The sequence below is a fragment of the Balaenoptera borealis genome, assembly GCF_965194805.1.
Source record: "Balaenoptera borealis genome assembly, chromosome: 14".
NCBI lineage: Eukaryota > Metazoa > Chordata > Mammalia > Artiodactyla > Balaenopteridae > Balaenoptera > Balaenoptera borealis.
The window spans coordinates 83,237,240-83,249,903 of NC_138875.1; the positions used below are offsets into that span (position 1 = coordinate 83,237,240).

At 41.2% G+C, this 12,664-nt stretch overlaps 1 protein-coding gene and 1 long non-coding RNA gene across 2 annotated transcripts in view; one reads left to right on the forward strand and one right to left on the reverse strand.

Annotated features, from left to right (window-relative positions):
• Nucleotides 1-12,664, forward strand: part of LOC309611480 — a 79,018-nt gene that overhangs the window by 11,080 nt on the left and 55,274 nt on the right. Inside the window, exons 3-4 of the long non-coding RNA XR_014234546.1 lie at nucleotides 5,843-5,908; nucleotides 6,543-6,613. This is a non-coding gene — a long non-coding RNA (uncharacterized lncRNA). The remainder of the gene's footprint in view (nucleotides 1-5,842; nucleotides 5,909-6,542; nucleotides 6,614-12,664) is intronic.
• Nucleotides 7,213-12,664, reverse strand: part of ATP2A2 (ATPase sarcoplasmic/endoplasmic reticulum Ca2+ transporting 2) — a 62,445-nt gene continuing 56,993 nt past the window's right edge. The window contains 3 exon segments of the mRNA XM_082355866.1: nucleotides 7,213-8,013; nucleotides 10,501-12,097; nucleotides 12,182-12,299. Of these exon segments, the coding sequence (XP_082211992.1) occupies nucleotides 11,828-12,097; nucleotides 12,182-12,299 (388 nt within the window). The 3' untranslated portion in view covers nucleotides 7,213-8,013; nucleotides 10,501-11,827.

Genomic DNA, 12,664 nt, shown 5'->3' on the forward strand with positions numbered 1-12,664 from the left:
GGAGCTAAGTGTGCTCATCGCCACTGGAGTGTCCTTGCTTCTTGGCCCACTCAGTTGACAGTGCAATACATATGTGTATACACATAACTAGAAATATTTCTATATGGAATTGTCTGTATTAATATTAAGCTAAACATAATTTATCCTGCTGTTTCCAACTGTAATTCACTACCACATGGATCATTCTAGCTGTCTTCCCTTGCTTATCTGTAGCCTCCTGCTCCAGCAGTGAGAAAACTGGCTACCACCATCTGCCATCTATATCACAGCATTTTCAGTTATTCTCAGCAATCATCATTACTGAAAACTTCTTGTTTTTTAAAAGAAATGGTAGAATATTATTTAACCTCTACATGTTTGTGTGTTTGCAGGGTTTTTTTTGCTTCTGTTTTTTTCTTATACTTGATTTCTAGTATCATAGCATTGTGGTCAGAAAAGATGTTTGCTATGATTTCAGTTTTCTTAAATTTACCAACCCCAGTTTATGACTCTGTCCTGGAGAATGTTACATATGTACTTGAAAAGAATGTGTATTCTGCTCCTTTTGGATGGGATGTTTTATATATATATTCCATTTGTTCTAATGTGTCATTCAAGGCCAGTGTTTTCTGTCTGGATGATATGTCCATCGATCTAAGTGGTGTGTTAAAGTCCCCTACTAATATTGTGTTACTGTCAATTTCTCCCTTTATGTCTGTTAATATTTGCTTTATGTATTTAGGTGCTCCTGTGTTGGGTGAATATATATATAGAGTTGTTATGTCTTCTCTTTGGATTGATCCCTTGATCACTATGTAATGTCCTTTGCCTCCTGTTAAAGTCTTTGTTTCAAAATCTATTTTGTCTGACACAAGTATTGCTACTCCAGCATTCTTTTCATTTCCCTTTGCATAGAATGCCTTTTTCCATCCTCTCACTTTCAGTATGCCTTTTGATCTGAGATGAGTCTCTTGAAGGCAGTATATATATGGGTCTTCTTTTTGTATCCATTCAGTCACTCTATGTCTTGGAGCATTTAGTCCATTTACATTTAAAGTAATTATTGATAGGTATGTACTTACTGCCATTAAAAAAAATAATAAATTTATTTATTTATGCAGCCTGATGCAGCCATCAGGTCTTCATTGCTGTGTGCGGGCTTTCTCTAGTTGCGGCGAGCGGGGGCTACTCTTCATTGTGGTGCGCGGGCTTCTCATTGCGGTGGCTTCTCTTGTTGCGGAGCACAGGCTCTAGGTGCGCGGGCTTCAGTAGTTGTGGCTCGCGGGCTCTAGAGCACAGGCTCAGTAGTTGTGGCGCACGGGCTTAGTTGCTCTGTGGCATGTGGGATCTTCCCGAATCAGGGCTCGAACCTGGGTCCCCTGCATTGGCAGGTGGATTCTTAACCACTGCGCCACCAGGGAAGTCCCACTTATTGCCATTTTGTTAAGTGTTTGGGGGGTTGTTTTTGTAGTTATTTTTTCTCCCTTTCTTCTTTTGTTCTCTTCCCTTGTGGGGAATATGCTACTAAGCAAGCAGTGGATCACTGAAGAAATCACAGAAGAAATTTAAAAAATACTTGAAGACAAATAAAAGCAAAAACAGAATGATTCAAAATCTGTGGGATGCAGCAGAAGCAGTTCTAAGAGGGAAATTTATAGTGATCCAAGCCTAGCTCAGGAAACAAGAAAAATCTCAAACAACTTAACTTTACATCTAAAAGAACTAGAAAAAGAAGAACAAACAAAACCCAAAGTTAGTAGAAAGAAAGAAATCATAAAGATTAGAGCAGAAATAAAGACTAAGAAAACAATAGGAAGGATCAAAAAAACTAAGAGCTGATTCTTTGAAAAAATAAACAAAATTGATAAACCTTCAGCCAGACTCATCAAGAAAAAGAGAGAGGGCCCAAATCAATAAAATCAGAAATGAAGGGCTTCCCTGGTGGTGCAAGGGTTAAGAATCCGCCTACTAATGCAGGGGACTCGGGTTCGAGCCCTGGTCTGGGAAGATCCCACATGCCATGGAGCAACTAAGCCTGTGCGCCACAACTGCTGAGCCTGTGATCTAGATCCCACAAGCCACAACTACTGAGCCCTCGTGCCACAACTACTGAAGCCCATGCGCCTAGAGCCCGTGCTCCACAACAAGAGAAGCCACCACAATGAGAAGCACGTGCACTGCAACAAAGAGTAGCCCCTGCTCACCACAACTAGAGAAAGCCTGCCTGCAGCAACGAAGACCCAATGCAGCCAAAAATAAATTAAAAAAAAAAAAGAAATGAAAAAGGAGAAGTCACAACCAACACCCCAGAAATACAAAGGATCATAAGAGACTACTACAAATAACTACATGCCAATAAAATGGACAACCTAGAAGAAATGAACAAATTCCTAGAAATGTACGCTCTCCCAAGACTGAACCAGGAGGAAATAGAAAATACATAAACAGAACAGACCAGTTACCATTAATGAAGTTCAATCAGCAATAAAACAACTTCCCCAAAAGTGTAGGACCAGATGGCTTCACAGATGAATTCTGTACATTTAGAGAAGAATTAACACCTATCTTTCTCAACTATTTCAAGAAATTGCAGAGGAAGGAATGTTTCCAAACTCATTCTACAATGCCAGAATCACTCTGATACCAAAACCAGACAGAGATGTCACAGAAAAAGAAAATTAGAGGCTAGTATCACTGCTGAACATAGATGCAAAATCCTCAGGAAAATATTAGCAAACCAAATTCAACAATACATAAAAAGGATCATACACCATGATCAAGTGGGATTTATCTCAGGGATGCAAGGGTAGTTCAATATCTGCAAATAAGTGTTATATACCACATTAACAAACTGAAGAATAAAAGCCAGATGATCATATAAATAGATGGAGAAAAAGCTTTTGACAAGATTCAACATCCATTTATGATAAAAACTCTCAACAAAGTACATATAGAGGAACATACTTCAACATAGTACAGGCCATCTGCTCGCCGCAACCAGAGAAAGCCCGCGCACAGCAACAAAGACCCAACACAGCCAAAAATAAAAATAAAAAATAAATTTATTGTTTACAGGTGACATGATACTATACATAGAAAATCCACAAGATGCCACCAAAAAATTATTAGAGCTCATCAATGAATTTGGTAATGTTGCAGGATACAAAATTAATATACAGAAACCTGTTGAATTTCTATACACTAACAATTAAGTATCAGAAAAAGAAATTAAGAAAAAATCCCATTTATAATCACATCAAAAAGAGTAAAATACCTAGGAATAAATCTAAGGAGGTAAAAAGCCTGTACTCTGAAAACTATAAGACACTCATGAAAGAAGCTGAAGAAGACAGAAACGGAAGAAAAATATACTAATGGATTGGAAGAATATTGTTAAAATGACCATACTATCCCAGGCAATCTACAGATTCAGTGCAATCCCTATCAAAATACCAGTGGCATTTTTCACACATCTAGAGCAAATAACTCTAAAATTTGTACGGAAACAAAAAAGACCCTAAATAGCCAAAACAATCTTGAGAAAGAAGAACGAAGCTGAAGATATGTTCCCTGATTTCAAACTATACTACAAAGCTACAATCATCAAAATAGCATGGTACTAGCACAAAAAAACACATATAGATCAATGGAAAAGAATAGAGAGCCCAAATGAGCCCACGACTATATGTGCAATTAATTATGACAAAGGAGGCAAGAATACACAATGGGGAAAAGACAGTCTCTTCAGTAAATAGTTTTGGGAAAACTGGACAGCTACATGCAAAAGAATCAAACTGGACTACTCTCACACCATGCACAAAAGTAAAGTCAAAATGGATTAAAGACTTAAATGTAAGACCTGAAACCATAAAACTTCTAGGAGAAAACATAGGCAGTATGCTCTTTGACATTGGTCTTAGTAATATTTTTTTGGATCTGTCTCCTCAAGCAAGGGAAACAAAGCAAAAACAAACAAATGTGACTACATCAAACTAAAAAGCTTTTGCACAGCAAAGGAAACTATCAACAAAATGAAAAGGCCACCTACTAAATGGGAGGAGATATTTGCAAATGATACATATGACAAGGGGTTAATATCCAAAATATACAACTCAGCATCAAAAAACCTGATTAAAAAATGGGCATATGATCTGAATACAGTCTTCCAAAGACATACAGATGGCCAACAGGTACATAAAAAGATGCTCAACATCACAGTCGGGGAAATGCAAACCAGAACCACAGTTAGCTGTATTACCTCACACCTGTCAGAATGACTTATCAAAATGACAACAAATCACAAGTGTTGGGGAGGGTGTGGAGAAAAGGGAGCCCTCGTGCACTGCTGGTGGGAAAGTAAATTGGCATGGCCACTAAACAGTATGGAGGTTCCTCAAAAAAAATAGAGCTACCATGTGATGTAGTAATTCCACTCCTGCGTATTTTAGAAAAGATACATGCACCCCTATGTTCACTGCAGCATTATTTACAATAGCCAAGACATGGAAGCAACCCAAGTGCCCATCAGTAGATGAATGGATAAAGATGTGGAACATAGCAATGGAACATTACTCAGCCATGAAAAATGAAAGTTTGCCCTTTATGACAACATGGATGGACCTGCACTTGAATATTTCACTGGGCAGAAAATATGTATTGGACGTCATTCCTTGCTGGCTCATAGATCTAACCTTGGGTTTTCTGAAGGCTGCATAATACTCCATGGTAAGAATGTTCTTAGTTTATTTAACAGCTAGCTTGTTTATTGATGGACATACAGGTTATTTCCAATCTTTTGCTAACAATAGTGCAGCAGGATTATGTGTGGCTTTGTAAACATGTGGGGGGATTTCACCAAAGTGAAGTGCTTGATCGAAGGGTATGGAGGTTTAAAAATGTCATAGATACTGTCAGATTCCCCTCTAGAGATTGGGCCAATTTATATTTTCACCATCAGCATGAGCTGTTTCCTAATGCCAGCTGCAAAGGAGAGATCATTAAACTTTTATCTTTGCTAGCATGTTTAGAGAATTTGCTCTTTGTTATATGCATAGCACATCTATTTTACTAACTCCAGAGAGGTGTATGCTATTCCAAAAATTTTACATTTTTATGTAGTCAAGTTTATCACTCTCCTGGGATTTTGTGTCATGCTTAGAAAGTCTTCTCAGCTTCCATGTTTTCTCCTGGTACTTTTATGACTTAAAAAAAAAAAAATCTCAGATTTGCGAAAGGCATAATGAACCCCTACATACATGGCACCCAAGCATTACTTACAGAAGTGAAACTCTGCTCTCCCTTCCTCTTGGAACTAACCGCTATCCACCTACTCACTTCCTATCCCTGTGGCTGGTGTCTGTGAACTTGTTACTTATCTGTTTGCTCCTAATCTACAGAGGAGAGGAGCTTGCACTGTGAACCCACCACGTGGCTATTTAGTTTAGCTGACTTTCTGTGAGCTGGACTTTCTCATCAAGGAAGCTAGTGCACATGCCTTAGCACAGACAGGCACTGGCCCTAGGGCCAGGTTAAAGAGTATAATGTGGTTATGGAGTTCCCTGGTTGTCCAGTGGTTGAGACTCTGCACTTCCACTGCAGGGGGCGCACCACAGGCTGGACCACTGGTCAGGGAACTAGGTCCTGCATGCTGTGCAGTGCAGCCAAGAAAAGACAAAACAAAAAACCCCAGTATGATATGGTCTTATTTTGCGTATTTTAAACTTGATATACACTGCACTTGGTGGCACTGTGCAGGGAGGTTTATTTGCTGATGCCTGGTTTGTTTATTCATTTTCACTGATGCAGTGATTTCAACGTGCCTTAAATATACTTACCCATTTTCCTGTTGTTGTTGGTCATTTAGGTTGGTGCTTTTCTTTTGCAAACATCCTGGTATGGCCCTTCCAGCACTTGTGAGGAACTCCCTAAGGTAAGGACCTGCCAGGTTGTATGTTAAGAGCATCTGTAAATGTACCAGATGATGATACCCAATTGCTCTACAATGTAAGGATGGCCCATTGTCCACATCCTTGGTATTAGAAGACCCATTTTTTTGTCAATTGATGGGCATGAAATGGTATCTCATTGTGAATTTAATTTGCTAGTGAGATTGAACATCTTATATTTACAAGTTTTGTTTATATCATTTAGCCATTTTTCTTTTGGGGGGTGTAACTTCATTTTTCAAATCTTCTGATCCATTTGCAGTCGATTGGGTGTGAGGGATACAGCCATATTTTTTTTCAGAATAACCAGTGACATAATGGATAACCCAACTTTTACCTACTAAGCTAAAATGCCACCTTTCTCAGATAATACATTTAATGACTGTAGGTTTTATACCTGAGGTTTGTACCCTTCCTTGCTACTCTTGCATTTTCTTCATTTTTATTAGAATCAGTCCGATTAAAACACTTGTTGATATTTTCATATATTATTAATAATGTATGACGTGTGTGTCATTCATACTAAGATGTTAATTCCCCCAAATTATTAAACTTTCCTAAAAATAAGGTGTTCTCATTGATCCAGTATGACCATTGCTCCTTTCTGTTCACTCCTAGGCATTTTCCCTTCTCTTGTCTGACTACAGTGACTCTCCAGAACAGTGCTAAGTTGTGGGCAATAGTGGACGGTGAGTGTAATTCTGGAATTCAATACTTCTGGCTTATTTTTCATTATGTCAAAAAATGGGAATTATGGGTACTCAAAAGTTTTTTTTTTTCCTTTACAGAATGGATGTTAAAATTTATCAAATATTTTTCCCATGTATATAGATTTCAGTTCCTTTTTTGGGGGGGGGGCCTCCTTTCTCTTTTTTTTAAATTGGAGTATAGTTGGTTTACTCAGCTCTTTTCTGTATCTCTTAACAGTGGGAATGTAAAATTTTACATTTTGCATCTGAGTAGTATTACAAGTATCTCTCCATCACTATAGTCTCCAAGCTGCTGACAACTTTTAAATCATGTTAATTACCTCTGAAAACCCCACTCATGACACACTCTTTTTCTCATACTTGAGGGGAGACAGGAACCAGGGCAGGAATATTTTATAGATCTCATGTCACACAACCAGACCTTCTACCACTCTGCTCTCCTATGCAGAAAGTCAACAGGAACTTTCTGTCCCTTTTATCTACCTAAGGGCACAACTGCTGAGGGTGCAGGTCTGGAGGCCCTCAGTGCACATCACCCACCCCTCCTGCAGGAGAACAGTCAACACCACACTGTGAACTTATCGTAGAATAGATTTATTTACCTGAAACCATGTCTGTGCAATGCCTGTTACCAGCACAGAAACAAACTGCTTTCTATTTACAGTCTAAGTCAAACATGCGTTGTGATAAATTGACGTTTAGCATTTTATTGATATAAATGCATCACAATATTCGTATTGCACCAACATCTGTCTACTGCGTCTGATTTCATTAAATAAGTTACATTTAATACAGTGCAAAATAGCTGCACACTCAAAAAATAACTGAAGTTATGAACTGGAAGCCTACATTTTTAACCATTCAACACCTGTAGTGTTTTCAATAAATTTATAAATAAGCAAACTGTACAGGGCCAATTAAAAAGTAGCATGTTTCAATGACACCATAGAGAAATCTGGCTACTTACAACTGAAGGCATGCATTACAACTGAATATTGTACATTTATTTAAGCTATGACATCTTGCACAGAGAAATATGGAGACTTGGCTGATGGCTTCTAAGTTCTTGGATAAGGTTTCAGAACCTCATTCTTCTTGCAGCAAAGAAACCAAATTTCTCTGGAGAGGCTTTCTGATTCATTAAGCTAAACTGTACATTTGTAATTATTTTGATTTAAAAGCTAAAAACCCCACTGGTAATACACGTTTCCTCCACATAACACACAATGAGTTGGGGAGTTTTTTCTAATTTTCTTTCCCCCCCCCAACATCAATCATGCAGAGGGCTGGCAGATGTGTTTCTAAAAAACGCACATGCACGCAACTGAACACCCTTAAATTTCTGCAAAATGGTTTAGGAAGCGGTTACTCCAGTATTGCTGAAAAGGAAAGAGAGAGGAAATCAGCTTTATGAAATATGGGGAGGAAATGTTAGAATAACTAATTTAAGATTAATAGTGACAGATGAAAAGGAATATTCGGTTTGATCTTTTAAGATTTTAAGACTAGCATTTCTGATCAACTGTCCCTGAGGGGTTGCCCACACAGGGTAGCATCCAGAAGCACTGGCTCAGCAACACAGGCCCCTCATGTCACCTGGCTACAGAGAATCCCACCAGGCAGACACTTAATCGCTTCAGGTATAACAAAAGTTAAGAAGTCCTCGGTTAGCAGTGCAGAGGGTAAGGAAGGCGAAGCAGAGTGAGCAGCGTGGTAATCAGCGCCAAACCCCTCTCCTTCCTTCCCCGGGGGCCAGCCTCTGGGCTGCACCCAGTCCTAGAAGGGGAACTGCTTATCACTGTTCCCTTTCAAGAAAAAAGGCTGCAAATTACCCTCATATGCAGGGTGGTGGTTTTGACACAATTTGGTGCATCCGCACTGCAGACACAACAGGCTTGGCAGACACTGAGCTAACGCTTGTGGTCTTGGATATTCCTGAGGTCTGCCCACCACACAGACATTCAGGGGCCCGAGGCCCCAGTTTGAAGGTAACGTGGCAGCCACTGCTTGTGAGGGAAGGTGGCAGTTGCCCTGCTTGTCTCTGAGCTCCTGCAGCTCTCCCTACCCAACGTGTCACCTGCACTGTGCAGATGCAGAATGAGCTCCTGGCACAGTACCCCACTTAGGAAACGTGTAAGACTGCCATCTCCTGGGCAAAGGGTAAAGCTCTACTAAAGAGGTCAGTCTGGGCATGGGGTGGCAAAAAACCAGAACACTGATGGGATGGGCCTTCAGCCCACTTGCCCGTCGAGAAAGAACCTGGAGCAAGTTTCAGGCAAGAGCTGCCTGAGAGCATGTAACATGATGGGTCTGAGGATGGTGCCATCCTATCCAGCTACTGATGGCGGCAGAAGCAGAGAGGCCAACAGTGCCTTCCTGCAGGTACTTGGTGAGGATGGGGCTGGGTACCTGCTGCTCCCTATAGGACAGAGGTCAGGGATGTGCCCACAGCAGCACTAACTACTGAGGAGGTGCCAATGCAGACGTTTTTTTGGCGGCGAAGCCTGAAACAGAGCAGACAAAAGGACTCTGCACCACTGGGTCTTTCCCACTCCCAGCTGTCTGAGTTGAGGGAAATGGGTGCCTAAACCACCTCTGTGGGCTGAAAAGGTCTGAAGCTGAGAAAGCACAGGGTAACAGCCTTCCATACCATTCAACTTACTTTGTAAGGGCCAATAATGATCAAGGAACTGAGTCAGGAAAAGTTGACCACTGAATGGCACCCCACCCAACAAGCTCAGACATGCTGGTTTGGTTTGCAGCTGAGACACATTCCTTGCATTTGATCTGCTCAACCTGTTTCTATACCCCATAACGCTAAAATTGGCAAAATGTACCCGCTACATTCTCTGCCAAGCAAACCAGCTTACCCCTCCTCTGAGAGGCCTCCATGAGCCAGGCCAGGACTCTAAATTAAGAATCCGCCTCCACGTGCCCTTTCTACCCCCTTACACGGAGACCTGTTAACTTCGCAGCACCTTGTCCTGCTTGATACCTGTTAACCTTTCCCCAGACTCTCAGCATTTACATCATGTCTTCTGGCTGGCCCTGTATCCAGGGCCCAAGTACCTTCAAGTACTCACAAGAACTCTTGGGGCTTCACGTGGAGGGAGCTACCACCCTGAATACCGAGCTGCTGCCTAGGCCCTCCTTCACCCTGGCTAATGATGGGGCAGGTTGTTTGCTAGCTGAGCAGAACTATGGCCAATATCTTTTCTCTCCCGGGTACGTTAAAGCACGGTTAAATCTCAGCCACAAAGAGTATGACCCAGAAGGTGGAAAAAGGTGGCCTATTTAAAATGAACCAGGGAATTCCCTGGCAGCCCAGTGGCTAGGACTCAGTGCGCTCACTGCCGGGGCCCGAGTTCAGTCCCTGGTCAGGGAACTAAGATCCCACAAGCTGCGCAGCGCAGCCATAAAAAGAAAAAAGTCACGCAAAAAATGATGCATGAGTTTATTGGTTCAGTTACTTGCTTTCACTCGCTTTTTGCTTTTTAATGAACCAGGTAGCAAGATTCTGGGACGAGTCCTTGCAGCTAACAAAGATCAAAGGAACCATGACAAGTTTTTTGTGAATCCTCATCTTGGCATTTGTGAAGGCACCTGTCAGTCTGACCAAAGCAGAACTACCTTCTCTTCCCCCAGGCCCTCCCCCACTAACATGTGGCTGTGCTGTTGCCCTAGGCAGTGGGTGGCGTCGAGAACAGCTACCCCAGCCCACAGGTGCATAGGTGCCACATAAAATCGTATGCCCGCTGCTCTCAGGGTGCCTGACATAAGGGGCTTACTCATTAGTGTCATATAGCCAGCTCATTTAGTGGCAGTCACCTTTAGGCTAAAGCATCCAAATTTCAGGGAATACTCACGTTAGTTGATGGATGTTGGAAGGCATTGGAGGAAAACACCACAGTTAGGACTGTTAATGACTTACACACTGTTGGTTAAGACTGATCTCGAACATGCGCAAACATTTATCATAGTAACGATGGTGGTGGTTAGTGCCACATTCAAATAAAAATAGTTCTATACAATATGTTCATTTGGTCATGTGCTATTTACAGATTTTACAAAACACATACACACACATACACACACACACACACTTGCCCTTATGTCCTCTACACCAGGCTAAAACAGGCCAGCAGAAACTTGCATAAAAATGTATCACAGATAACAGTTAGTGCCTATACACTAAAAATAAAATTCCTACAACTACCTATGCAGCAGAACAGGATCCTTCTTCCCCTCAAGCACAGTAAAACTAAAAGTAAAACTAAGAACTTAAGAGAAAGTTGGACATGTTAGTTCAAACTAAGCCACTTAAGAGTTAAAAACAAGACGGTTATTTTTCTCTGTCCATTTAAAATGTTTTATTTTTCTTTTTAAACTAGATTGTGAAGTGCCACTGAAATAGGCAATGTTGGCAAAACAATGTCTGTTACAATAAAATACATTAGACATTTAAATAAATAACCTTAAAAACTATGTGAGGGGACATGAACCCAGTCGATTGAATCTGGAACAATGTTTTCTGCACAAGCGAGAACAAGCATACCTCTTGTTAAGACTGATGTAAACAGAACCATCAAAACCCTACAGGAGAAGCAGCCGAGCGGGGTCGGGGTGGAGGTGGGGTGGAGGTGAACAAGGGCCAAGGGGTGAAGGGGTGGGGGGCAAACCAAAAAAAAATACTGACTGAGGTAGCAGTACTCTGCTCAGTGCAGAAAAATTGGCTTATGAATAAAAATTAGACTGTGATCTCAGATTAAATCCAGATGATCATGCAAAAGACACAATACATGCTATTTAGTTTTAGAAAAAAACCACACACATTCATTTCCTAAAATCTGCTGCCAATTAATTTGCTGACAATGTCTGCTGGCTCAACTATTTTTTTTTATACAAGGATGAGTATTAAACAGAACACTGTACATGCTTTTTCATCTACAAAAAAATATTTGCATAAAATAGTGTTAGTTCTCTGTACATGGCAATGGACACTTTAATTATGTGTATAAAAAAGGAAAATCTTGCCCCACTGGAGTCAGAAAAAGCAAAACAAAATCTAGAGTATGAAACCTCCTTCACCAGCCAGTATGTTCATGTGAAAATTCAGCAGAAATAGACAGTTGCTTTAAACAATAAAAAAATTAATTGATTAAGTTAAACATCATCTTTATGCAAAACTGTCAGTCAAGACCAGAACATATCACTAAAGTTAGTGTCTGTGCTATAGACCCAGATCACCAGAGGCATTATGAGCAGCACAAAGGGCCAGGAGATCCCATCGGTGCATGCTGAGAACGAGCAGGATTTGGTGGCAGGCTGCACACACTCTTTACCAGGTTCTAGGTAGTTGCGGGCCACAAACTTGAGGGTCTCATCCATTAGAATCACAGGCAAGGAGATTTTCAGCACCATCAGCCACTGGGTCAAATTCAGTGGTGTGATCTGGAAGATAATCTGAAACACAAAGAAACCTCATCAAGCTCCCCAACTTGCTGGACAGGCAGCCAGGCCCCAGCCCAGGTTCCCCCCACCGCTTACTGGCAAGGGTTCCACGTAGAGGATTAAGAAATGGAGTGACATGGACAGGCAGATGGAGCCCACGAGCCAAATGTTCTCCCAAGGGGGCATCCTCAGCAGGGACTGGTTTTCAGACAAGCTGCAGAACAAGGAGAGGTAGGTGGGTGAAATGTGCCTGCTGAAAGGGCAAAGGCATATGCCATCACCAACAGAGACTGTTCAGAACCACACTTCAATAAAGCGACAGCTAACTTGGCATTGCCTATTGCCTACTGACCTAATTCTATTAAGTTTTTACAGTGGCAAAGTTAAGGAAGAATGCTGATGTAGGACAGACTTCCAATTTAAATCTAGGCTTCAGCATAGCAATCCCATTTCAGTGTGTTCAAAGCTGCTCTCAATTGCCCTTGACACTTAGGCTATTTCGAAATTTCCATTTTTGTCACTGGCTTAATTAGATGATACTGTTTGTCTCAATGCTAAAGGGCAAGAGCTCCTTCCCTG